Source organism: Castor canadensis, chromosome 3 (genome assembly GCF_047511655.1).
Source record: "Castor canadensis chromosome 3, mCasCan1.hap1v2, whole genome shotgun sequence".
NCBI classification, from domain to species: domain Eukaryota; kingdom Metazoa; phylum Chordata; class Mammalia; order Rodentia; family Castoridae; genus Castor; species Castor canadensis.
In genome coordinates, this window is record NC_133388.1 from 58022458 (window position 1) to 58048821 (window position 26364).

The 26364-nt window shown below is 34.1% G+C and overlaps 1 protein-coding gene across 2 annotated transcripts in view; it reads left to right on the forward strand.

The window, feature by feature from the left end:
- Positions 1-26364, forward strand: part of Mdga2 (MAM domain containing glycosylphosphatidylinositol anchor 2) — an 815899-nt gene that overhangs the window by 663939 nt on the left and 125596 nt on the right. For both annotated transcript variants that reach the window (XR_012446173.1, XM_074068038.1), the window contains exon 9: positions 13961-14230. Coding sequence is in view for 1 of the 2 variants with exons in the window: in XM_074068038.1 (XP_073924139.1) it covers positions 13961-14230 (270 nt within the window). In the remaining variant the exon portion in view is untranslated. The remainder of the gene's footprint in view (positions 1-13960; positions 14231-26364) is intronic.

Here is a 26364-nt window from a genome sequence, read left to right on the forward strand (position 1 = left end):
GAAAGCAAGAAGTTAAAGAAAAGGGAAAAACAAACAGACAAGAAGGAGAAAACAGAACAAGGAATCAGACAAGAAAGTTTCAAAGGTATAAACAGGGAGCATTAGTGTACTAATCGACAGTAAGCTGAACAGACATTAGAGAGACAGAGAGAGGATTGAAAATAAAAAATAAAAAAAAGATAAGAATAAAAATAAAAAAATAAGTAAATGAAAGAAATATATGTATATAAGTAAAATAAATCTAATGAAAAATAGAAATGTAAAAAAAAACAAAAAAATCTCCAAGTTCAAATGCAATGAAGTTTCAGTCTTAATAATTTGGGTGTCTGTCTCAGTCTCCAATCCTGGAGATGGTGCCTCAGATGTTGTTCTGTAGTTGTCTCATCAAAGGGGATGCATAAAATAGAACAAAACTACACACACACACACACACACACACACACACACACACACAAACTCCACCAAGTGTCCCAAGTTCAAATGCAATACAGTTTCAGTAAGTTTTTCAGCATGCAGGTGTAATTCGGTTGTTCTCTCATCAAGGGTAGGGAGAAAAAGAAAAAGAAAAAAGGGTCTGGAGACAGTTCTGTGAATAATATCTGCAGCTGTGACTTGGCTGCCCACTGCTGTCAGCCTGCTGTTGCTGGAAGCATTATTTATGCAGATCTCTGGGGTGAGCTTACTCACAGTTTTCCTGTGCACCTCTGCTACAAGCTTTCCCCTTTCCATGCACAATGGGGAAGGTAACACTGAACCCTGCGTGTTTATTTACAGTTCATGTGGGAAGTGGGTCTTCCCCCCTTTCCTGTGCAGTTTTTCTCCCATCACCACATTTACAAGCTTTCCTGCTCCTGATTATTGGGCAGTGCTTCTGCTCCTGCCAGCTGCCATGTTTGTTTTCAGCTCATGTGGGAGGTGGGTCTTCCCCTCTCTTGTGGAGTTTTCCTCCCTCCACCACTCTCACAAGCTTTCCCACTCCTCATTGCTGGGCGTGCGCCCCTGCTCCCACCGGAGCCTCTCCGGCCCGCCTGGCTAGTTTATTTACAGGTCTGGGAAGGATTCCCTTCCCCCAATCTTCGGCGCTCAGTGCACCCCACCCTCTTTCCTGCATGTCTTTATTGTTCTTATTGCTTATTAGTCAGTTTCTCTTTTTTCCCCCGGTAGAGGTCGGTCTGTCCAGGGAGCTATGCTGCTCTGGCCCAGGGTTTTCTTTGGGAGTACCACAGTACCGCAAAGTTCACCTTGACCACGTCTTCCCAAGCCATCTGGGCACAGGCAACTGGTGGCCCGGGGGCCCTCCTTGTTTCTCCATTTAACGTGAAGTGGAGATTCTCTGCGCCGACTGGAGGTGTGGAGGGGTCAAAGTTTTGCCTCTTCTCGGTGGTTTTGCCTGCAAAGTGTGTCTCCAGCATCTCTCCAAGATTTCACTATAGGAGGCTTGCTTTCTGCTTCTTCCCCCTAGCCACCATCTTGGAATCCCCCCTCTTTTTATTTTCTTGACCATCACTTTTACAAAGCAGAAAAATTACAAAGCAATAAACATGACCATGTTCCCCTTTGGTTTGACAGTTTTCTAGAACACCTCACAGACTTAAAGAAAACACAGATTACATTCATTGGTTTACTATAAACAGCAAAGCTCAGGAACAGCCAATTGGAAGAGATGCATAGGGAAAGGTCTGGAGGTGTGAGGATCTTCCACGTTCTCCTCAGTGCATCCTGCCCTTAGCTCTTCTATGACGTGTTCATGAAGAGACATGTGTTGTTACACATTAAGTGCAACCACTCTTAATGGACAATGAAGTAATTCAATTCACTGACTAAATATTCTAACTCCTGGATTTTCCTATAAATATTGGATTTGTTAATTATTAAAAACACAATTTCCCTTGATCCTTTAAAACCAGAAAAGAGCAGATCACAAATGTTTTATTGGGGTGATGGGTTTTTTTGTTTGTTTGGTTGGTTGGTTTATTTTTGACTTGAGAAGAAGTAACTGTAAAGTGTGCATGTTAAGCAGTGTCCCCACTATGCTACATAATTAGAGTTGTACTTACATTAAAATCCTCTAAACAAGTCGAAATTCTCTTAAGTTAAAAGTTAACATCAATTAAATGACTGAAGGCAACACTACATGTTTACTGTCTGTCATCTCCCATTCCCTTAAAGATTCAAAATTAGGTTATATCTGTGTTATTTAACATTAGTTTTAAGGTTTTCTTATTTATTTACATATTGTTTATTATTTAAATTAAATACAGTTTGTTACTCAGCTGAAACTGACAATTGTTTTTAAGAGTGTGGTATATATATGCAATGGAGTTTTACTCAGCCATTAGGAAGAATGAAACCATGTGGTTTGAAGGTAAACTGGAGAACATTGTGTTACCTGAAGTAAACCAGGCTCAGAAAATCAAAGGCCACATGTTTTCTCTCATATGTAGGAGATCAACAGAATGAAAATATAAGAAATATTATGACATAATATGTTATGCTGAGGGGTGATCACTAACTGGAGAGGGAAGGTGAAAGAAGGAAGTTAGGAAGGTGAATGTAGGTGATGTACTTCCTATACAAAAATGAACATAGAATTTTTAAAGCTTTTGAAACCACGATAGGAAGGGGTGTAAGACAGAAAGGAGAAAAATGGAGAGCATGAACCAGCTCAAGTTATAATATATATTCATTGAAGTTATATATATATATTCATTGAAATGTCACAAGGAAACTCACTGAAGATCTATCTTAAACAAACAAAAATACCTTTTGTTTGCAAAAGTGTACACACTATTTGAGCTATATTCACCCTCCCACACCCTTTCCTCACATCCTCCCCCCTCATATCCTCCCCACTCACATCCTCTCCCCATATAACCCCCAGGCAGGACCTGTTCCACTCTTCTATTCTTCAAATTAGTAAATGAAAAAAATGACATTTTTGTTTCTTTAAGATTGCTACACAGGGAGTTTTGTTGTGATATTTCCCTGTATATATGTATTACAGCCTAAATTGGTTCATTCTTTCTGTATTTTCTTCTTTCTATCTTAGTCCATTTTTATAATGACTTCAGCAGGTTTAAAGACTCTATATTCATTCCTGTTTAGAGAATACATCACCATATTCACCTTCTTAACTTCCTTATTTTACCCTCTCCCTCTCGTATGTGACCTCCCCTTGGTGTGACCTGTTTTTCATAATATTGCTGCATTTGTATTAGGTCTAAATGAAAGAAAATGATTTTGGCCTTCTGAATATGGCTTACTTCAACCTATACTTTAATTAGAAATTTTAAATAACCAATAGGAACCCTCATACACTGCTGGTGGGAATGTAAGTTTGTGCAACCACTTTGGAAACAGTATGGAGGCTCCTTGAAAAACTAAACATAGACCTGCCATATGATCCAGCAATACCACTCTTAGGGATATACCTGAAGGAATGTGACTCAGATTATTACAAAGACACCTGCACACCCATGTTTAATGCAGCACTATTCACAATAGCCAAGCTATGGAAACAGCCAACATGCCCCACTACTGACAAGTGGATTAAGAAAATGTGGTATTTATAAGAATGGAATTTTATTCAGCCACAAAGAAGAATGACATTTTGTAATGGATGAAACTGGAGAACTTCATCTTAAGCAAAGCTAGTCAGGCTCCGAAGGCCAAAAATCACATGTTCTCCCTCATATGCAGATTATAGACCTAAAACAAATGCAGTAATATTATTGGATATGGTCACACACTAAGGAGAAAACACACACAGGAGGAATAAGGAAAGGAAAGGAAACCTAAAACTTGAATGTGGTTGATGTGCTCACTGTAGAGGAGCGAATATTGTAATCTTAAACTGTCAGAGGGCCACTATGGAAAGGTGACTAAGAAGCAGTGAAAAGGTCTGGTAGAGATGAATCAATGTGGGTTGTAATACACGTGTGCATGGAAGCAACACTAGGAATCTCTCTGTATAGTTATCTTTATCTCAAACTAGCAAAAACGTTATGTCTTTTTCATTATCTCTTATGCTTTTCTCATCAAAAAATCAGATATAAGAGAACAGAAGAGGTTCTGCCCAGAAATTGGGGAAGGAAGAGGGGAAGGTGGGCCCAAACAATGTATATACATGTGAATAAATGTAAAAATGATAAAATAAAAAAAATAACCAATAGGACAAAATTTTCAAAGTCCTCCTTGAGGGAAAGAACTAAATATTGAATGAAAATGCAGTATTGGTATTTACTTTATAAAATGAAAAGCCTGAGTTGTTACTAAAAGCATACATTCTAGAATCAGATTGCTTTGTTGGAGTCCTTACTCTGTTAGTTTAAATGGTGACTTTGCTTAACTTCTTTCTTCATTCTTTTCTATAAAAATGGTATCTGAATAGTTTCACCCAATGTCTAACACTTAGTAACTATTTAATTTCAACAAGTGTAATTAATTTTAATAATCAGCTTTCAATTTATATGTGGTGAGGCAATATTGAAAATTCAACTTTTGAAAGACATTTTTAATATAAGTGAATAAATTATGTATAGTTGTATATTTTAAAAATCATTTTGAGTAAAAAACGCAATTTCCAGTAAGCAGTTCATATCTAAGTGAACTTTTGCACAATATTTTCATTTATTATTTTATTACTATTAAAGCTTTAATAATAAAATATATTTAATATCTCTTATACTATGAAAAATCAACTTTATCAAAATAGTGAAATATATCTTTACTTTAGTACCCGTAGTTTTCTTTCATCATATCCAAAGTGTTCATACTCCAAATTTAGTCATAGCTGCAAAGATTAATCCTCACCAGTAATTTTAAAGATTGAAATGTTGAGCTCATTAATAGATAGTATGCTAAAAGTGAACCATATATCAGGAGAATTTTTCCATAGGCAGACTTGATTGGACTATAATGAGTGTACTCAGTTTCACATCCTCCAACTTTTTTGAGGTTAAAACAGCCCTGAAATCTAAGTAGTTTGGGCAGCTTTTTAAATAGAAACAGTGGTTACTTTTAACTTAGGGATATATTCCAAATTAGACTTCGTGAGACTTTATAAGAGCATACTGTGTTTGAGGATTTAACTCAACACTAGTAATTGAAAGACTGAAACTTCTAGGTAGAGACAAATGACCTTCACATATAGACAGTGCCTAGGAGCTCATGGTTTGGAGTAATCCGATAGACCAGACACATTGAAAGATTCTCACAAAAAATCATTCATTGAAAAAGTAAGTATATATTTTAAGATTATGCCCTGTTAGGTAAAATTAATGACAGTGACATTTTAAAAATTCATAAGAAAATAAGCAGTGATAAGTACATTTACTTTAGCTACAAATAGAAATATAACTTGAGAGCAAATGTGTATTCAATTATTTATATTTAATTTAAGTATTACTAATATTTATTCCATTTTATTATTTCATCCAATGGCCATATATTTGATTTGGATTCATTTAAAATTTCCATCTCTGAAATACTAAATTTCAACAAAAATTCTTTTAATTGACTAATTTTCTGGCTCCAAGATGCCCTAATTCTCAATGTACTTGCTTTTCAACTTTTTAAGTTGTTCTTTAATTCATTCAGTCCTCTAATTGACATCTCTTATTGCTTCCGTTCTGAGTATTTTACTTCCAGAACCTGTTTGGTTTGTTACTTTCTCAATGTCTTATTCCCTTGTCCTTTTACTCACTATCTTGAATCTCCTCTCATAACAAATGAACAACAGCCACTGAATTTTTGAAGGCTAAATGACATAATTTCAGTAAGCTCTTGCTGCATAAAAAATAATCTTATGCTTGGAGCTTACGAAACACACTTAACTGTACGAAATTATCTAATATATAGTGTGCCAAGCAATTGAGCAGAGTTCGAGATGTTCTTATGCTCCATGTGAACTGCTCCACCTCACTAAATATAGGTGACTGTTTTGGTATGGAAAGGTTAAAATATTTTCCCATGTCTGGAACCCTTTGAGGACAGTTGGAAGTATGGGCTTAAGTCTAGTCTCTCTTTCATATAATATCAACTCTTCTCCTCATAGTCTTTCTGACAGGATAGTTGAGTTTATTTCATAGGACTTTAAGGATTACTGAGTGGGTATTTCAAAGAGAGGAAATCAAACTGCCAACACTTTGAATCTTGGGCTCAGAAGTATTCTGCTATATTTTATTGGTTAATGTAATTACAGACCCCATGTAGATATAATAAAGTGGACATAAACTTCAGGTCTGAATGGGATGCATTTTGAAGATATTTTGTGTATATTTACAACTTTACATCATTCATGCATTAATGTCTTCAATCAATGGCAATTTGGAACCAATTGTAATGCCAGGTACCATGATAGATCTAAGGTCTGAAACAAAGAGGAATTTCAGTTTGCTTCAAAATGAAAGGATGTGATTATACACAGGAATAAATATAATGAATTTTTTAAAAATGAACTGTAGGGAAGGTACTCTCCTAACTTGTCATCAAAGATAGGCTTTATAAAGAAGTAAAACAAGAAAGATGAGAATGAGCCATCCATTGAAAGAGCAAAACAAAACAAAAAAAAATCTTAAGCAGAAAGAGCAAAGTCACAATTCTAGAGTCCTGAAGAGACCTTTCATGTAGGTACAGAAAAAAAACCTATGTATTTGGGACATAGTGAACCAGATGCAAATGAGTTGAGGATATGGCAAGAGCTAACTTATAAGACCTTTTAGGCCTGATTAGTAAACAGGGGAAAGTCATTCAAGTGATTTGAACAGAAAGTATCAGGACAATATTTCTCTTTTAAGAGTTCTAATAACTAAACTAGAAATGCTGACAGGTCAAAAGAGGAAGCACACTGGCCTGTTAGAAGAGTGTTGTAGGAAATGTGTTGTAGTCTCTGTGGTCGATGATAGTATGATAGTGGAAATATAAATGTGTGATATATTCCTAATATGTTTTTAAGGTAGAATCAATAGAAATATTTGTCTTTTCTAATAATAGACAGTTCTTAGATGAACAGTTGCCATTACTTGTCTCTACTGAATACCCGTCCATTCACCTGCCCCAAACCTATAGCCCATCTTATATAAACTCTACAAAAAAGACTTTTATGAAGTTTTTTGTACCCAACCTGTCAAAATTAGATATTTTCAGATATTTTTGTAATTTACTCATTTCTTATTACTATCTAGCATTTTAGACCACTTCATGTTTTGGAAAACAAGAAGCTCCTTTTATTTTTATAACATACCACTGTAGATATAAGTGATTATATTAAAGAGAAATCCAAGTTTGGCATTTTACTTATCTGTTTATACTGACTCTAAGCTATGTCAACAAAATTGTAACTTATAGTCAGCTCTTTCTAATAAGTTGTAAATCCATATTTCCAATTGGCTATCAAAAATGTTTTTCTGAGTATACAAAAAATAAAATAATTGCCAGTCACCATGGATCATGCCTATAATCCTAGCTACTCAGAAACCAGAGATCAGGAGGATCACAGTTCAAAACCAGCCCAGGCAAATAGTTCATAAAATGATATCCCAAAAATATGCAACACAAAAAAGGGCTGATGGAGTAGCTCAAGTGGTAAAACATCTGCTTAGCAAGCATGAGACCCTGAGTTCAAGCCCCAGTATTGCCAATAAATAAATAAAATAATCTATAAATCCTTCCCAATCTAAATGTTGAGAAATCTCATTGTAAATATTATTAAAAGCATTAAGATATTTATTAATATAAAGCTTTACATTTAATATATTGATACAAAACACACACATTTACATGAAAGCACTACAATGAAGTGACTTTTGCCTTGAGTATATATGCTGACCTGGGAAAATGAGCAATTCAATTTTGCTGACATCTCTGGTCAATACCCACAGTATTCACTGGGAGAGATTCTACTGGTAGGCCCTTCCTCCCAAGAAGATAGATCTCAAAGGACTAGAGATCTAAAGGACAATAATAAGACTGAAGTAAAAGTAGGGTACATATTCCCACTCTCAAGAGGTGTGAGAAACTTATTAATTTGAAATGACAAAAGGTAGTGATGATGTGGAAACCCACACTTGAAATTAGAGTTACAAGGAAATCCTCATGTGGACTCTAGATGAAATTCAATCATTCCATGGTTCAAATAGGCTTGAAGCCATGAAGTTAGACTAATATGTTCCTAGGCATTATTGCTGATTTGACTATAGGAGGAATAAAAAGTCTTCATCTTAAGTATCAAATTATCCCACACATATTTTTACAAAGAGTCAAAGTTAGCCAATGCACAGAAAAACAATGAACTCGGAGGGAAAATCACCAGGAAAACACCACAAAAACTTCAGTTGCTTACAGAAGACAGTATAAAATAATTACTTTGTTTGAAGATATAAAAGACAAGTGAAGCTACATTTGCAGGTAATGAGGAAAAACAAAAATGTGACACAGCAGGCATACAAAAGAACTGAACAATAATGTCCAAATGAAATCTGCATTATTGGAATTAAAAATAAAATGAATGAGTTTAGCAGATTAAGCAGAATTGTAGAAAGAATTAATAAACTGAATTAGCTCAGAAAAATTTATTAACTATGTAGTACAGAGAAGACAAAAGATCAAAAATTTGTAAAAGAAGTTAAAAGATGTGGAAAAGATGTTTGAATGAGGATTTTAAGAAGACCACAGATGAGAACTTTCCACATTTTCTCTAGATGAAAAACACGAAACTCAAAATAGCAGTTTAAAAAGCTCAACAAATCCCAAAATTAAACTCTCATATTTATAAACTTTATACAAAACATGTAAAACATCAAAGACAAAGAGATTTTGAAAGTAGTGTGGAGGGTAAAAAGGTATCCATTTCAAATTTTAAGGTTTTGAACTGAAATTCTTACATTAGCATGGCCATCTGAAGACAGTAGGGAATTATATATTGATGTGGTGAATGACAATAACTACCAATCAATAAAAGGTAGGTCAGGAAAGTACTTTAAAAATGAAGTTAAAAATATATTTTTAGCAATCAAAATCAGAGATTTACTACAGATATGATAGAGAAATCTAAATGATGACTTCAGAGGCAAGTAAAGGGATCACAGATAGAAGGTTTATAATAGATGGAAGGAAAGGAAAATATGCTAGCATATAGTTGGATAAATTTAAAGAACATTTCAAATATAAAATGATAATGCATATTAAGATTTCAAAAAGCAAGAGAGAGTTAAAATTCATGGTCTGCTATCATGTTAAGATGAGAGTAAATAGAGCAAGGTGTCCTTAGATTCCCATTGTGTCCAGGAACCTGGTAAAGGTGTCAAAAGCATCTTTTATAAAAAAATAATTTTATTAGCATATAATAATTGTGAAAGAGGATGCATTATAATATTTACATATGTGCTTGCAATATAGCTTATTTGATATCTTCTACTAACCCTTTTTACTATGAAATAATAAGCATAGAAAAGGTCACAAAACATAAATATATAGTATAACAATAACTGTAAGCACTCCTGCAGTCACTATACACTTTACAATATATCTTAGCTAGATTTACCCCTCTATCATTCTCCCTCTTCCTACCTCCTTCCTTCTTAGAAAAATTTCAACAGGTTTCATTCTTCTATTTTCATATATGGATACAAAATACATCCATAATATATACTCTCATTCCCCCTTTCCTTGTGCCCATTCCCCTTCCATTGATACCTACCCCCAGAAAAAACCTGTATTTCCCCTCTGCTCTTCATTTCTTTTTATTGAGTGTATATTGATAGTCCAAGAGGGTTTCACCTTGGTACTTCAGGTCTGTATATATTGTGCTTTAATCAAATCAAGCCCCTCCCCCTGTTACTTACTCATTCTCTCTCACTATGCTCCCATAATAGTCAACAGCTTACTGTACAGAACATTATATTATATTCATATATGGATGGCTTATTTCAATATTTTTTATTCTCTATTCTCTAACATTTTCTTTCTCTCTCCCACCTCTTGTAGTCCCCTGAGATGAACTCGGTAATACAATTTTGTTCTCTCTCTTATATACATAATCATATATGTTTCTCTATATTCATTTAACTTGTAGGTCTAGCTTTCACAAATGAGGAAAAACATGTAACTTTTGATTTTTTTGAGCCTGGCTTACTTTGCTTAAAATGAAGTTCTCCAGTTCCATCCAAACAACATAATTTTGTTCTTCTTGATGTCTGAATAAAACTCCATTGTTCATATATACACATTTTCTTAATCCATTCATCAGTCGTGGGCATCTGGGCTGCTTCCTAAACCTTGGCTATTGTAAATAGTGCTGCAATAAGCAAGAATGTGCAAATGACTCTGTTATATCCTGGAGTACATTCCTTCAGATATATGCTTAGGAGTAGTATCACTGGATGTGATGGTAGTTCTATTTCTAGTTTCTCAAGTTACCTCCATATTGCTTTCCATAGCGGTTGCACTAATTTACATTCCCACCAACAGTGTAGCAGTGTTCCTTCCCCTCCCACACACATCCTTGCCAGCATTTGTTGTTGCTTGTATTATTAATGTTAGCTATTTTGACTGGGGTGAGATGGAATCTCAATGTAGTTTTGATTTACATTTCCTTTACGGCCAAGGGTTTTGAGCATTTCTTCGTGTCTTTATTCATCATTTGTATTTTCTTTTGAAAATTGTCTGTTCAGCTGACTTGCTCATTTATTCAGTGGGTTTTTGATTCTTTGAGTGGATAGTTTTTTGAGTTTCCTGTGTACTCTGGTTATTAATCCCTTGTCATTAATCCCTTGTCAGATGAGTAGCTGGCAATGATTTTCTCCCATTTTGTAGGCTGTCTTTTTAGTCTAGTGACTGTTTCCTTTGCTGTGCAGAAGTTGTTAAGTCCCATTTGTCAATACTTTCTCCTAATTGCTGAGCTATTGGAGTTCCATTCATAAAGTTGTTACTTATTCCTGTGTGTTCCCTACTTTTTGCTGGACTAATTTCACTGTTTCAGATCTTACATTAAGATCTTTAATCCATTTTGAATTGATGCTGGTACAAGGTGAGAGTCTGGGATCTAGTGTCAATCTTCTGCAAGTGGAAATCCAGTTTCCCCAGCACCATTTTCAATAGCATGTTTGGATAACTTACATATTTGTGTGTGATCTTTAGTCCAATCAAAATAACAGAAACAAAGTAGGTAAATTCCCAACTAGAAGCAAGGAAAAAGTTGGGATAATGATGTCATCCATCAATCTAAAAGTGGCCATTAAAAATCAAAACCAGAAAAAAGTATAAAATAAGAAGGTACATTTTTAACCAAATATATCAGCTATTTCAGTAAGTGTAAATTAATAACCTGCTAAGTGCTCTGGATGAAATAAAAAGATTGTCAGACCCTCTTGAAATAACAGAGTATTGAGTACATGCTTTTCAAAATATAAGGATGTTGAAAGTATAAGAATAAAAACATGGAAAACTGCTATAACACAAATACTAGTTAGTACAACGTACTTTCACTTTATTAATACTAGGCAAAACAAACTTTAAAACAAGTAAAAAAGAGACAGAAAATTAATTTATGGTAATAAATCTACAATTATAAAAATTTAAATTAGTAGGTCCTTATAGCACAGACTAGAAATAGATAAAGCAAAATGGAGACAGAATTGCAAGAAGAAAATTCAAAACAGCTAATATCCCTTTGGAGCATGTTCGCACAGTCTTTTAAGTTAATCCAACTAGAAGAAAACAGCAATAAATAACCAAGTGAGCACCTGTGAAGATGACATGGACAACTCAATTATCAGACTTGAGGCAATGCATTCAAATCACAGTCTCAAACTACATGCTATTGCTTTTTTGCAAGCACATGTGGAACAAAAATCTATCATGTATCAGTCCATATAGAAAGTGTCAGCAAATTTGGAAGATTGAAAACATGTGATCTTTTCTCTGATCACAATTCAGTTAAATAAAAAATCAAAAGTAGAGGTAATCAAACATAACCTGTGTTTGAAAATGAAGCATTTTGGTATCAGGTATTCCTACTGTGTGATTCACATGTGCCCAGAATTAAAATGTCCACCATACTCCAAACCACCTGACCTTTTCTTCCCTCTCTTCATGACTGATACCATTATCCGCCTTGTTGCCTGAGGCCTATTTTATTATCCTGCGGAGCTTGTCTTTGTTCAGACTTTCACCAATAATATCTTTTTCTCTTTAACTTGTCTCTTCCCTCTGTGGTTTATGTTCCTCTTATCTTGTAAAACATTTTCATGATGTGGAAAATTTTAAAGTTCTCTTTAAGTTTACATATGAATATTACAACCTGCAGCCTAGTGAGATCAGACCAACAATTTTCCAGTGCTGTAGAGGACCTAAAATAACAATTTTTCTTATTATTTCATGTTAGTTACTCAAGAATGTTTATATTTCCCCAGTACCAACAAGATAAAACCCAAATTCAATAACATGATACTCAAGGATCTTTGAAAAAACTTTTACCTTTTGATCTTTTATTTCTTTCCAAGCCCTCATGATCTTTTGTGTACATCCTTTCTAGCTCCTTGTATCTTTGCATGTCTACCTGAAATACTCTCTCTTGTGGTGTACGCCCTGATCATTTCCTTTGTATCCTAGTAGACACAGATGGAGAATCATCTTTCTTGAAATATCTTTCCTTAACAGTCTTCATAGTCTCATTCACTTCTTCATTCATTGCTACCTAGATTATTTTTCATATTTCACTTTTATAAATTAACATTTTAAAATGGCTTCCTTCTGTGTTACACCAAGAATTACATGAAAACAATTTTTTTTCTTAAACAGTTTTTAAAATTCTTACCACTTTTAGAGAAAGGGCTTCAAGACAGAAATTGGCTGAAGGGATAATGTTAGAGTTAGTGGGGTAATTTAAAAATATTTGTTGAAAAAACAAGAAGGATTTGCTGATCCTTTTTGATATGAGATTGATATGAGGAAGTTGACCAATGTTATTAAAACACTAGCAAGGATATCACAATAGCACTTACCGGCTGTAGTCCTAAAGCTTTCTAGCATCTTAAAGTAAAGCTCTCTTCACAAAAAGGCCACGCACATCTCCTTAAGAATGGAATTGTATTTTGAAGTGCAGCCCTGAGTGTTTGAACAGTTCTCCTCAATAGAATGAATGAATCACATCGATAGAGCCCAGGAAATAGTTTTAACATATTATGACCATTGAGAGCCTTAAGAAAATGATTGTATTTTGTGTATTTTAAATAATGAGAGAAGCATATTTTGTACATTTTAAATGGTATTGGTATTTCTAATGGTATTGGAAATCTCATCAAAACCAAAGAAGGTTAGGTACTTAATATAGGAAGTTTTAATTACTTAAAAAAATAACATTCATGCCAGGTAAATGAGACATTGCAGTGGGTTGAAACCCACCTCCACCTATATAGTATAATTTGCAAAATTTGCTTAAGGTTTAACCATGAATTATTATGACTTGCAACCAAATAAGATCAGACCAAATAATTTAGAAAATAGGTTTATATAATTGTGTTTTCCGCTTTATTAAATAATGAGTACCCAGAAGCAAACAGACCGAGATTCACAAGGGAATAATCAGAATTCACTAACTTGAACCAAATTATCATATACTTTGAACCCACAGATTTATTCCTCATTTCTCATCCAGAGTATCATTAGTGGCTGACCATACAAGTAGTCAAGACAAATTTCTCTGAGAAGCAGCTAGAAAAAAGAATCACTTTGCTTATCTTTCCTGCAAATGCTTTTGTAAAGCAGTGAGGTTCACTCACTGCTCAGACTCAGAAAAATCACATTCCCAGGCCCAAGATGAAATTCCTGGGCCTAAAAATGTTCTTCACTCACCTCTTTTACTCCCTCATTGCGGCATGTGTTCTTACAATAACTTCGCATAATAGCAGTTCCTTATTGGAAACCTCATCTTTCATCTATTTTGTATCGGTCTTTTCTACAGATCCCCCTGCTGTGGAGCCAGCATTCCTGGAAATCAGGCAAGGACAGGACCGAAGTGTCACTATGAGCTGCAGGGTACTGAGAGCCTATCCAATACGCGTGCTGACCTATGAGTGGCGCTTGGGCAATAAATTATTACGGACTGGTCAGTTTGACTCGCAGGAGTACACGGAGTACCCAGTGAAGAGTCTTTCCAATGAAAACTATGGGATTTACAACTGCAGCATCATAAATGAAGCTGGAGCCGGGAGATGCAGCTTTCTTGTGACAGGTAGGATTCACAATATGTTGCTTTTTAGACATTTTATAATTTTAGACCAAAGGATCTTAGGTCTATACCTATACCAATGTAAGTATGCAAACATTTTGTAAATCCACAGAACATAACTGGAGAGTCTTGATGGCTCTGGTTAGAGATTCTATTAGTTTATTTTCAAGGCCAGTCTATCTTAATAGTCAAAAAAGTTCCTATGCCTGGGCTTGGACTGCTTTCTTCTCACCCCTCCCAAGCAGGAGTCTTTGCTTTCCTTTTCTAATAAAACCTCTGACAGTTTGCAAAAAAAAAAAAAAAGGAAAAAAAAGTTCCTATGCCTATAAAATTTTACACCGAAGTTTATTTGAATTCAAATGTAGTGAGTGAAGAGGTTGATTATTTTGAGTATTTCAGTAACAACCTAACAAATTGTAACTACACTATTTAGATCAGATTGCATATGTGATCTGACACTTGCTGGTGTTCTTAATAGCAGGAGTGTTTTGCTTTGTTTGGTTTTGGTGTTAATTTATTTATTACCTATCAATATGCAGTGACTTTCCATTTTGTCCTTGGCATGCCACAAATTCATATATGTTCCAAGGACATCAATAAAGTTGTATCTGGCATATAACAAATTAAAAAGAAGTCATTGATGTCATTGTTTTTTCAAAAAGTTCATGCTGCATTGACTTACATACTTACATAAATTATTTTGATAATCTTTATACTAATACAAATTTGTTATTTTCAAGCCCTAGCATAGGCATATATTAATGGGAAATACTCCTTTTCATTGCTATTTTGTCCTGGGTAAAGTTTCAGAAAAAACTGAAGATTGTTTATTATGTGATAAATAATTGTAAATAATTATTAAAACATTCCAGACTGTAAACTTGCTCATTGATGATATGACTTCTTAGTATGAAGTTCTTACTTGCGAGAGAACTCTATATATGCATTTGCTTTGTGCCATTTTTTTGCTTCTTGACTTGTAATACTAGGTAGATAAAATATAATTGACTAACCAAAGTACATGAAGAAGTCCTCTTCTGCTCCATCTCGCCACCTCTTGATTTTCTAATACTTTTGATTTAGGATCATTTTAAAATGTAAGGCTTTTCTTTCTTTTTTTTTTTTTTTTTCAGTTTCTGGGTTCTTCAGTCTGCTCCGTTTACTTCTGTGTGTTTCCTTCTTCGGATTGCTCTCAGTTTTTTTTTTTTTTCTTTTATTATTCATATGTGCATACAAGGCTTGGTTCATTTCTCCTCCCTGCCCCCACCCCCTCCCTTACCACCCACTCCGCCCCCTCCCTCTCCCCCCCAATACCCAGCAAAAACTATTTTGCCCTTATTTCTAATTTTGTTGTAGAGAGAGTATAAGCAATAATAGGAAGGAACAAGGGTTTTTGCTGGTTGAGATAAGGATAGCTATACAGGGCATTGACTCACCTTGATTTCCTGTGTGTGTGTTACCTTCTAGGTTAATTCTTTTTTTGATCTAACCTTTTCTCTAGTACCTGTGGCTTTTCTATTTTGATTTCTAATGTAAACTGTTCACACAAAGCCAGAAGTTCCTTAGACAATACTATTTGCATGATGATCTAACTGCTCTTTTAATTAATTATGTTTCAAGGGAAAGAAAATGAAATCTGTGAATTCAGGGAATAATTTAAATGGTTTGATTTGCTTCTAATACTTCTTTATGCAAATTCTGTAACAACAAGAATCCTTCAACGGCAACAGTTTTTCATATGTTAGTACAAGTGGAGAACCTGACTTTCACTCATTAATCTTCCAAAACAAAAATATTCAATAAAATTAACTATATCCCGTCTTTCAATATTTTGGCCATATACTTCCTAATTTCCTATGAAGACACTGTTTTCTAACTTTTGGTTAGGAGGCTTACGTCTGTGCTATTTCTGCAATATTTTTCACTTCCTCACTATTAGGTGAGTCAAATTCTACATATGAGCTAGGAGACAATCTGAGACCAGAAGAAACACTAAGTTCCATTTTCCTATTCCAAATCCATGGGGTACAGCAGGCAGATTTTGATAACTGGAAAGGAATAAGTCTGTCACAGGTTTTGTCATAGAAGGAGAAGAAATAGCCCCAAGAATTAATTTTTTTCCAATGTGTGCTTTTCAATGTTCAAGTCAATTTTACGTTTCAAGATCTCCATGTACAATGAAATACAGTTTTAAAAAACAGAAAAGGAATCTTTTGGGTCCCAAATTTAGTAAAATCCAGGGAAATATATATATATATATATATATATATATATATATATATATATATATATATAGGAATAGATGTTTACATACAATCTGGTATCTGCAAGGAACTTTGAAAGACAATTTAGTTCCTCTACTAAAACCTAACAGAATTAAGATCCCTTGTGAATTTCCCTCAACTCAAAACTATTTTAAATTGACATAAGAGAGCCAGGGAACAGAACATATACAAAGATGCACTTATTCTTCATCCACAAAAACAGATCTTTGAAAATAATTCTTTTTACTTTATGAGACCTAAATTAATGAAGCAAATTTAAATTTTAATTTTACAATTATTTTACCAAATTCAAGATTACTTCTCCACTTACCATGAAGTTTTTACAGTCATCCAAAAGTAGAATTTATCTCACTGCACACCAGAATGTACAAAAATGAACTAAAAAGACAGTGGCCTTTATGATTTTAGCTTCTAGAAATGCTCAAAATCTCATTCCTATTTTTCAATTTTTAATCATGTATGGGTGATGTGTGTGAGTGTTTGGGGGTAAGTGCACAGAAGGTCATTTACTGAGACATCAGAGGGTGTGAAAATATTTTTCTGTTAGGCAAATAAAGAAAGTAAGTGAAGATATTTGGGGAATATCAAACACAAGATAGTAAGCAGCACAGATTTTAGTTCACTGTCCATGTTAGATATTAACTTCAGTGTTACAAAATATTATGTATTTACCTACATTTTATTTACTAATATTTTTATGCTAAAGTTACAACCATTTTTTATGGTTTCAGTAAGCTTTGTGAGCTACAGTAGGAATCCAGATGCCATTTGTCATATTTTCCTCAGGGAATTTTTTACAAGGTCTAAGGACTAATGTACCATATCAATTTATTAGAATTAACCCACTTGTAAACATGAAATCCTAAGTAGTTATCTACATGTATTGATATATCAATACATAGATTTAAATATTTGTATTCTGATAGTTCTGTAGCATTGTAGTAGAGAATTCAACTGGAGCATGAATTTCACTGTATGACATGTTGAAAATGATCCAATATTCACCTTTTAAAAAAGAACACCTAAATACTTTAAATCAAAGTCTGTTCTTTCATGACATTACTGAATACAGTATTACACTCTAGAACATAGCTTGATCCAGAAAAGAAACTCAATAAATATAGAATGATGAAATAGATGGGGAACTTGACAAAAGAATTACTGATCGAATGAAAGAAAACTTATTAAAAAGTAATTTTTAATAAGAAAATAGATGAATATAGAGAAGAAAAAAGAGTGTCTCAAGTTGTAAACAAACAGTGTATTTTTGTAGTTGTCTAAGTCCTAACTTGACTTGAAAAGATGTATCTATTTCTTAATCCCTGCAACCTATGAATATTACATTATATGGCAAAAAAAAAAAAGTGACTAAATTAAGGATTTCGTGAGAAAGAGCTTATTCTGGGTCATCTAGGTAGGCCCTAAATGCAATTATTCTTCATTTTCTTTTCTTTTATGGCAGCACTGGGCCTCATGCTTGCCAGGCAGGCTCTCTACCACTTGAGTCACTCCACCAGCCTAAATTCAATAATTCTTATCTTCATAAGAGAGAGGCAGAAAAGTTTTGAGGTAGAAGAAGAGGAGATAGTGAGTGTGGAATGATGCAACTACAGGGCAAAGCACCTCAGCCACCATCAGATGCTAAAAGAATATATGCCCTTCTGAGCCTCCATAGGAAGGAGGACACTGCCAAGACTTTGGATTCAGATTTCTGGTCTCCAGAGCTGTGAGAGAATAAGTTTTCTTAAGCCACCCAGTTTGTGCTAATTTTTTATGGCAGTCATAAATAGCTAAATTGTAAAAGTCACTATTGCAAAGAACTAACTTCTCTCTTTAAAATGTTGAAAGCTCTGTACAGAGCTACTTTAATCCTCATCTTTGTCATTCAAAAGAAGCTAGACATCAGCAAGTTAGACCCCCATGCCACGAGTTCACAACAACTCCTCAGCTTCTCACACCTCAGCAAGGCTTTTTAAATTTGTCTCCTGACAAATTTGAAAATGAAAAACCAGGCTATAAGATGCAGCATTGATTTAGAAAGTTTAAATTTATCTAAGTCTTTTAAATTGCTCTAATTGATATTCATGAATATATATAGCAAGATGTTAGTTCTAAATTATTGTAAATATGTTCCCACTAGTCACTTTCTCTATAATTCTTTTCTTTAAGATTATTTCTGATAATGTTTTTTGTTTAAATATGTATCTATGTGAGGGGATTAAGATTTATGAACAAGTTGGATGAAAAAATGAATATGACAAGATTTTTTTTTTTGCTTAGGTTTTGGACTAGTTGTTTAAATAAAATGTAGAAATAGTCACTTGACAATATAAGCATAGGTACTTACTCTAGACTTTAAGTGAAAAAACAACAAAATAAAATGACCACTATTGTTTCATGGATAGCCTATGAAATAAAAGTAGGATGCCCTTCTAACTTCTTGAGATAATATACATACTTTTACATATCCTTAGACTTGTAAAACATTTTAGACTTTGATGAATGGAAATGATTATATATTCTTTTAAATAAAAACTATTGAAAGAGTGAGATCCTTTTCAAAAAGTGACAGTGGATATATAAGTTTATTGCATCAACCACAAATTATAATCTAGTATAAAACAACACCATGCATTATCTCTCAACTGATGGAATTATTATAACCAGGAAAATATTTGGCAATTGTGTATGGGTACCTACTAAATGTGAGGTGCTATGATAGATACCTGAGATGGAACAATAAATGTTCTCAAAAACCTTAAGAGTTTTATATTTGCATAATATCTTGAAACTGTAATTTTATTTCCTTCTGGGATATTAAAATAACCTTTTATCTGATCTTTGAACTTTCTGCCTCTTTTCTCATCAGTCCAATTTCTGTATTTCTAGAATTTCTTTTCCTAGAAGATGTACCTTAGTTAGTTATGTGAGAAATGATGATGCTCTTCATGGATGATAGGATGATATGCAAAATTTTCATTATCATAACATTTCAATTCATAATATCCAAAGAAAATATATTGCATTAACTCTCCCTCAATTATACAAGGTACTTCAAACTCAACTCAAATTAGAATATACTGCCGTCCACCAAATCATTACACATTTTTAGGACATTGCCTCTCTTCACACAGTATTTTACTCTGACACCTTTTTTTATTCATCTTCTAACATTATGATGACCTTTGTGTATGATTTTATAAGAGTTATATGTTTGTCTCTACTCTTTAGTCATATAGAGAGATACAGGTTGTGACAATATACTTTATGATCCATAAATTAATAATATGTCAGTGTTTGCAGATCATATGAAAGTATCAATAAGCTCCAAGTAGCCATGATTTAAATGGAATAGAACATTATTTCACTCAGGTTAAAGCCTTGATGTATCATTTCTGAAACTAATATAATGGCTTGGTTCCACAAAGTCCTTGAATATCAGGGCCTCTTCTATTTTATTGCTCAACCATAATCCATAAATGCACATCTAATAGATGTAACAGCTACTTCTGTTCTAGCCATTACTTTCATATTTCAACAAAAGTAAAATCATACTCTTTGAGACATCTCTCAATAACTTTAGACACTCTTTATGCTTGCAACTCATTAGAAATAATCATTTTTGTTGCACTGGTGGTAAAATCTATGGGTATAGATTTTAATATGAAAATATTAAGTCATATTTTACTTCCTATATACTTAAAGTTCCCATTATTAAAAATATTGCAATGAAATTAAATTGAGATTGTTGAAGAAAATCCTGGATCCATGGTTTTATCTCTGTAAATGTCATAACTTACTGTTAGAGACCCCCTTTGCAGGAAACATGGACATTTAGAGTCAGAATAATCTTGAGATAAGAAATTTAATCACAGACTCTTAAAAGACTTTGTTGATAAGCACAATGGATTGACATAACTGTGTTTCTGCTTTAATTCTGCATAACAAATTAGTATAAATTTAATAGCTTAAAGAAACACAAATTTATCAACTCATAGTTTCTGTGTGTAAGGAATCTAACCACAATTTAGATCCTCTGTTCTAGGTCTCACAAGACTGCAATTAAAGTGTCTGCTGGAGGCTCAACTGGGAAAGGAATCCTTTCCAAACTTATTAAAATAGGTTCCTTGTGGTGGTTGTATGATAGTGGACCTTAGCATTTACTGGCTGTTACCCAGAAGTCACCTTTAGCTACTAGAAAAAATGCCTGCATATCTTAGAAGCTACCTTCAATGCTTTGTCACATGACTACTTAAAAGTGGCTACTTAATTCATCAAGCACACAAGAAGAATCTCTAGCTCCAGTCTTCTAAGAAAGAATCTTATATAATGTAACACAATAGTAGATATAACATCTAGTCACTTTTGCTAGATTCTATTAAGAAAAAATTCATTTTCTCCCACACTCAATGGGAGGAAATTACACAAAGAAAACTAGAGGGTTACAATCACTGGAAGTAATCTTAGAATCTGCCATAAGTGTCAATATTTCCTGCCATTATTTCTGACTACAGACTATCTAAATGAGACTGCTACATCTATTGCAATATTTGACTAAATATATCCTGCAGTTTAATCTTCTTCCATAACCATGGAAAATAGGGTTTTACTAAGCAAAAAAATTGCCTGTGACTCTTAATTTCACCTGTATTTTGGAAATAGTTATTCTAGGATTATGCATCCTGTATTTTCCTTTTGACATATTATGATATGCAGATTGAGAGACTGGAAATATTATTATATCCACATTCAGTATTAGCAGATAAGACACAACCAAAATGTGATCCTGGAGATCAAGTAAGGCCCAGATGAGAAATTTTTAAGAAACAGAGTGTATATTCTCATCCAGTGAGTGTAAAGAAATCAAGAATGACAAAGGGCTGTAATACTACATAAGACAGGATATTCAACAGCTCTAGTACTTCTAACAATAAAGGGGAAGAAGCAACAACCAAAGCAAATCAGCTTGGAGATCAAAATAAGATTTTTTTCTTGTTTTCTAATTCTGGCTTGAATTAATGGTGAACAGGTGGAAAATATACTTTGTTCTCTGTGCATATTTTTTACTGTTCTGTTAGACACTTATTTTTTATGAATGTCTAAAATGAACCAATGAAAAACTGTTAACAACTATCAAAAGGAAGAGCAGGTTAAACTTAACCTTGAAAATAAAAAAAAAGTTCTAATAATATGCCCTGTGATAAGTCTCAAAGACAAGAACTTTAATATAAAATATTTTTCCAGACCAGAATTCTGATAAATTTATAGAATTGTATTTGGAATGATAAAATATAGACTAGTGAAGCACAGTGTTTCTTCCAACTTATAAGTTAAAGTTATATTAGAAAATAATCTTGTAGAAAATATATAGTTCCTACTTTAACATCTAATTTTATGCACTATTTTAAACAAATTTTAATTTTCTCTCCAGTAAACATATCATGAATTATACATATTTCATACCATTCCTGAATCATAACTTCAATTAAAATTTTATTATCAGAAAATTGTGATGATTTCTTATATACTTTGTATCACTTATTTCTTGATTACTATAAAATTGGGTAGTTTCTCTAATGAAAGACTCAGAGCAATGTCACTATTAAAAATCTGTGATCAGACGCTTTTTTTTTTTAATTTTTCTTTATTATTCATATGTGCATACAATGCTTGGGTCATTTCTTCCCCCTGCCCCCACCCCTCCCTTACCACCCACTCCACCCCCATCCTCTCCCCCCAACTCCCTCGGTACCCAGCAGAAACTATTTTGGCCTTATCTCTAATTTTGTTATAGAGAGAGTATAAGCAATAATAGGAAGGAACAAGGGTTTTTGCTAGTTGAGATAAGGATAGCTATACAGGGAGTTGACTCACATTAATTTCCTGTGTGTGTGTGTTACCTTCTAAGTTAATTCTTTTAGATCTAACCTTTTCTTTAGTTCCTGGTCCCCTTCTCCTATTGGCCTCAGTTTCTTTTAAGGTATCTGTTTTAGTTTCTCTGCATTGAGGGCAACAAATGCTAGCTAATTTTTTAGGTGTCTTACCTATCCTCATATCTCCCTTGTGTGCACTCACTTTTATCTTGTGATGTGATCAGACTCTTAAAACTATAGCATTGAAATATCAAAAATCAATTTAATATAATTTTAGGTCTATGTATTTCACCAACTAGAGATAGTTTAAAATATGTGCAAGTTAAGAAAATTCTTGTTTCTTATACACTAATTTCTGAAGATCTTATTAGTGGGTTCTAATAGACCACAGAAAGAAACTTTAAGCATAAATCTTTCTGTAGGGTCTAAGGAATGTGGTAGGAATAGAACTTAATTGAACATAGCAAAGTTAAGGTAGATTTGAAAGAGTTAAACATCAAAGTCTAGAATTTTCACCCCAAGGCAAAAGGAGGGGAGTGTAACTTATATTTCCATTTTGAGAAAACTTGAGCTCAGGATGACCGCATCTTAGAGCCCAGAAGAGAAAAAGTTAAAAAAAAAAAAAGCACATGCAATCAGAAACAAGACACAAGACACAAAATTTTGGATGTCCTTTCTTGTGGACCATTTTGTGTCCACATCAAAAAAAAAGTGGTATTTATACACAATGGAATTCTACTCAGCCATGAAGAAGAATGAAATCTTATCATTCGCAAGTAAATGGATGGAACTGGAGAACATCATTCTGAGAGAGGTTAGCCAGGCTCAATAATGTGGATTTTAGATCAAGAGCAAACACAACAAGGGGATTGGACTTTGGTCACATGATAAGGTGAGAGCACACAAGGGAGGTAAGATATGAGGATAGGTAAGAAACCCAAAAAACATGATAGTATTTGATGTCCTCAATACAAAGGAACTAATGCAGAAACTTTAAAGTGACAGAGGCCAATAGGAGAAGGGGACCAGGAACTAGAGAGAAGGTTAGTTTGAGAAGAATCAACTTGGAATGTAACACATATGTATATGAAAGCAATGCAAGGAATCTCCTTGTATAGCTATCCTTATTTCAAGTAGCAAATACCCTTTGTCTTTCTTATTATTATTTATACTCTCTCTTCAACAAAATTAGAGATAAGGGCAGAACAGATTCTGCCTGAAAGCAAGGGGTTGGGAGGGTAAGGGAAGGGGTGGGGGAAAGGGAGGAGGTGGGGGATAGGGGGAAGAAATGACTGAAACACTGTATGCACATATGAATAAATGAAAAAAAAATTATATATTGAAACACAAATTCTCTGTGTGATGATCTTTCATAGATAACAGAGTAACACACCCTGTCACAGTAACAAGTTGACATGTAACACAGAACGTGAACTTTCATGATCCTCATAAATCTCTTCTGGATAATTTATTGTGGATTTGACTGTCTTTTTTTTAAATATTTTTTTCTTCCTGGCAATAATGGAGTTTGAATTCATGTTTGCTAAGCAAGTGCTTTACCACTTGAGCCATGTTCCCAGTCTTTTTACTTTAGCTATTTTTTCAGGTAGAGTATCCTGCTTTCTGCCTAGACTGGCCTAGACTCTGGCTCTCTTACCTATGCCCCCACACAACTAGGATGACAGGCATGGGTCGCAGCCCCAGCTTGTTTTTTACTTTTTTATTGTAGTAAGCCCTTGTGTCCATGGGTACATTGTTCCAAGGAGGCTACCACTCAGGAAAAAAAACACAAATGCTCAGAATGTATAGAGTTCAGAACCCTAAAATTACTCAAATTTACCTAAACTGTAGGTGCAGTTGATCTGATAATCCATAACTTGAAACTGCATGGAGTAGACTGCATCACTGTTACAAAAATTATTGTTTTACACATTAATACTGCTCACCAAAAACTAGACCTCACTTCAGAATTGTTTATTCCAAATACTGCAGCTGCTTGATTCATTTTCCCAGAATACCACCCAACTTCTGCTAAAAATATACCGCCTTTCAACAAATCTAAAATTTTCACTTAAATTGAGCACATTACCTATTCCTGCATTTTGTGCACCATTGACTTTTTGGGAGACATATTTTAACAAAATGAAGTGTAGGGAAGCACAATTTCACACAATCGATGATAACTCGAGACTGACTGAGAACTTCAGTGCATCAACTAAACTATGGAAAGTGTCCACAGAACTTAAATTTTTCATGTGTAAATTTTTTTAAATTTCTTTTCTTTTTTACCATGCTTGGTCCAAACCACAATAAATCCACTAATAAGGTGAACTTACTGTACTACGAAGGATAGTTCTCCTGAGCATGAAAGATATAAAAACCTCCTAACTGCTCAGCCTTGTGCAAGTCATTTGACATTTGTGTCCTTGGCTCACTTAGCTGTAGAAGGGGAGGTGAAAAATCTGCTTCCCAGAATTCACATAATATTAGGAGCATAAATTAAGCTGTTTCAAAACCAAACAGTATGACCATATAAAATTAAGATAAGGGAATTTTCAGATGTAGTCACAGATAATCTGCTTACTACCCCAGTAAAACAATACCCAAAAAGTCACTCAAAAGAAAAAGGTGGAGATTGGGGCAGAGTGACTGATGTCTAAAATATAGTAACTAATCAACACACACTTGAGCTCTGGTTGAAGGAGAGATATGTTGTGAGAAGTGCTGGAATACAAGAAGCCAATTGTGAGGATAGTCTGAGAAAGGACTTTGTATTAAAGGTGTTTGTTCCTCTTTGTCTATTATGTGGAGTGGGTCACCGCATGACATTGCCATGGGGCAGAAAGACATCAACTCTAACCTGATGTTAGGGGGGGAAATTGAGAGATAGAGCTGGTTGAAATGAACAGTGGATAGCCATGAGAGCAGGCAGGGTGCTTGGCTCCTGGAGTTTCTTCTTTTCTTCCACAACCCAGCACACTTCTTCAATCTAGACCACTCCACAGAGTCAGGCAACTTTGCATAAAATCAATGACAGGAGCTGAGGTATTAGAAACTGGATTCTAGATGAAGAAAACTTCTGAAGAGTAGAGGGATAAAAAGAGAGAGAATGATGGAGCTGTACTTCAACCAGCATCTCTCTGTCGTGAAACACCCTTTCCCTCAACCCAGAGGAGCATAAGCAAGAAGAGCCTAGGCTATTCTCCAACTTACAGGCAGTAAGGAGAAGGCAGGTAGGGGTTTCCTGGGAAGAAAAGATGCAAAATCAGAAACAAGACTATAAGGTAAAAAAGAAGACAAATGGAATAATCGATTGCATATTACTGAAAAGTAATAAAAGAACAAAATAAAATGTTTAAATACACAAATTTAATTGCCCCAAAAAGCAGGGTTAATATACACTGTGAAGAAAAATAACAGTGAAGAAAAATCAATGGGTGAACATTAGTATAAAAATTTGTTTAAATAATTAAATTGCTAGAGTACATTGTAGAATAAACATCCCTAGGAATAAGTAAGTAGGCTGGAAGTTTTGACTGAGGAACCATCTCAGAAGCTAATAAAACTAACTAAATAAAAAACTCAAAGTTTTTAAATTAGAAAGAGGAAAGGGCTACTCGTCAGTGAAAGGGCTCATGGGAGGGACAGCAACAACAGATGTGGAAGAAAAACATTATATGCTCTAATAAATTTTAATGAAGTTTAACAACATCAAAGGCAAAAAATACACAAATAGTTTTCATAAAGATGATATAGATTATTTATACAGGATTTAAGTATTATATCGACACCAGACATCCTGTCTACTTGAAAGGCAGGAAGAAATGACTTCAAAACATTAGAGGAAAAGTATCAAGAAAAGATGACAGAAATTTTCTCCAAATTTCAGAAAGACCTAATTAAACTCACAGATCCAAACATGTCATGATACACAAAGCAAGAAAAAAAAAAAGAAAACCACATGAGGCACAATTGAGTA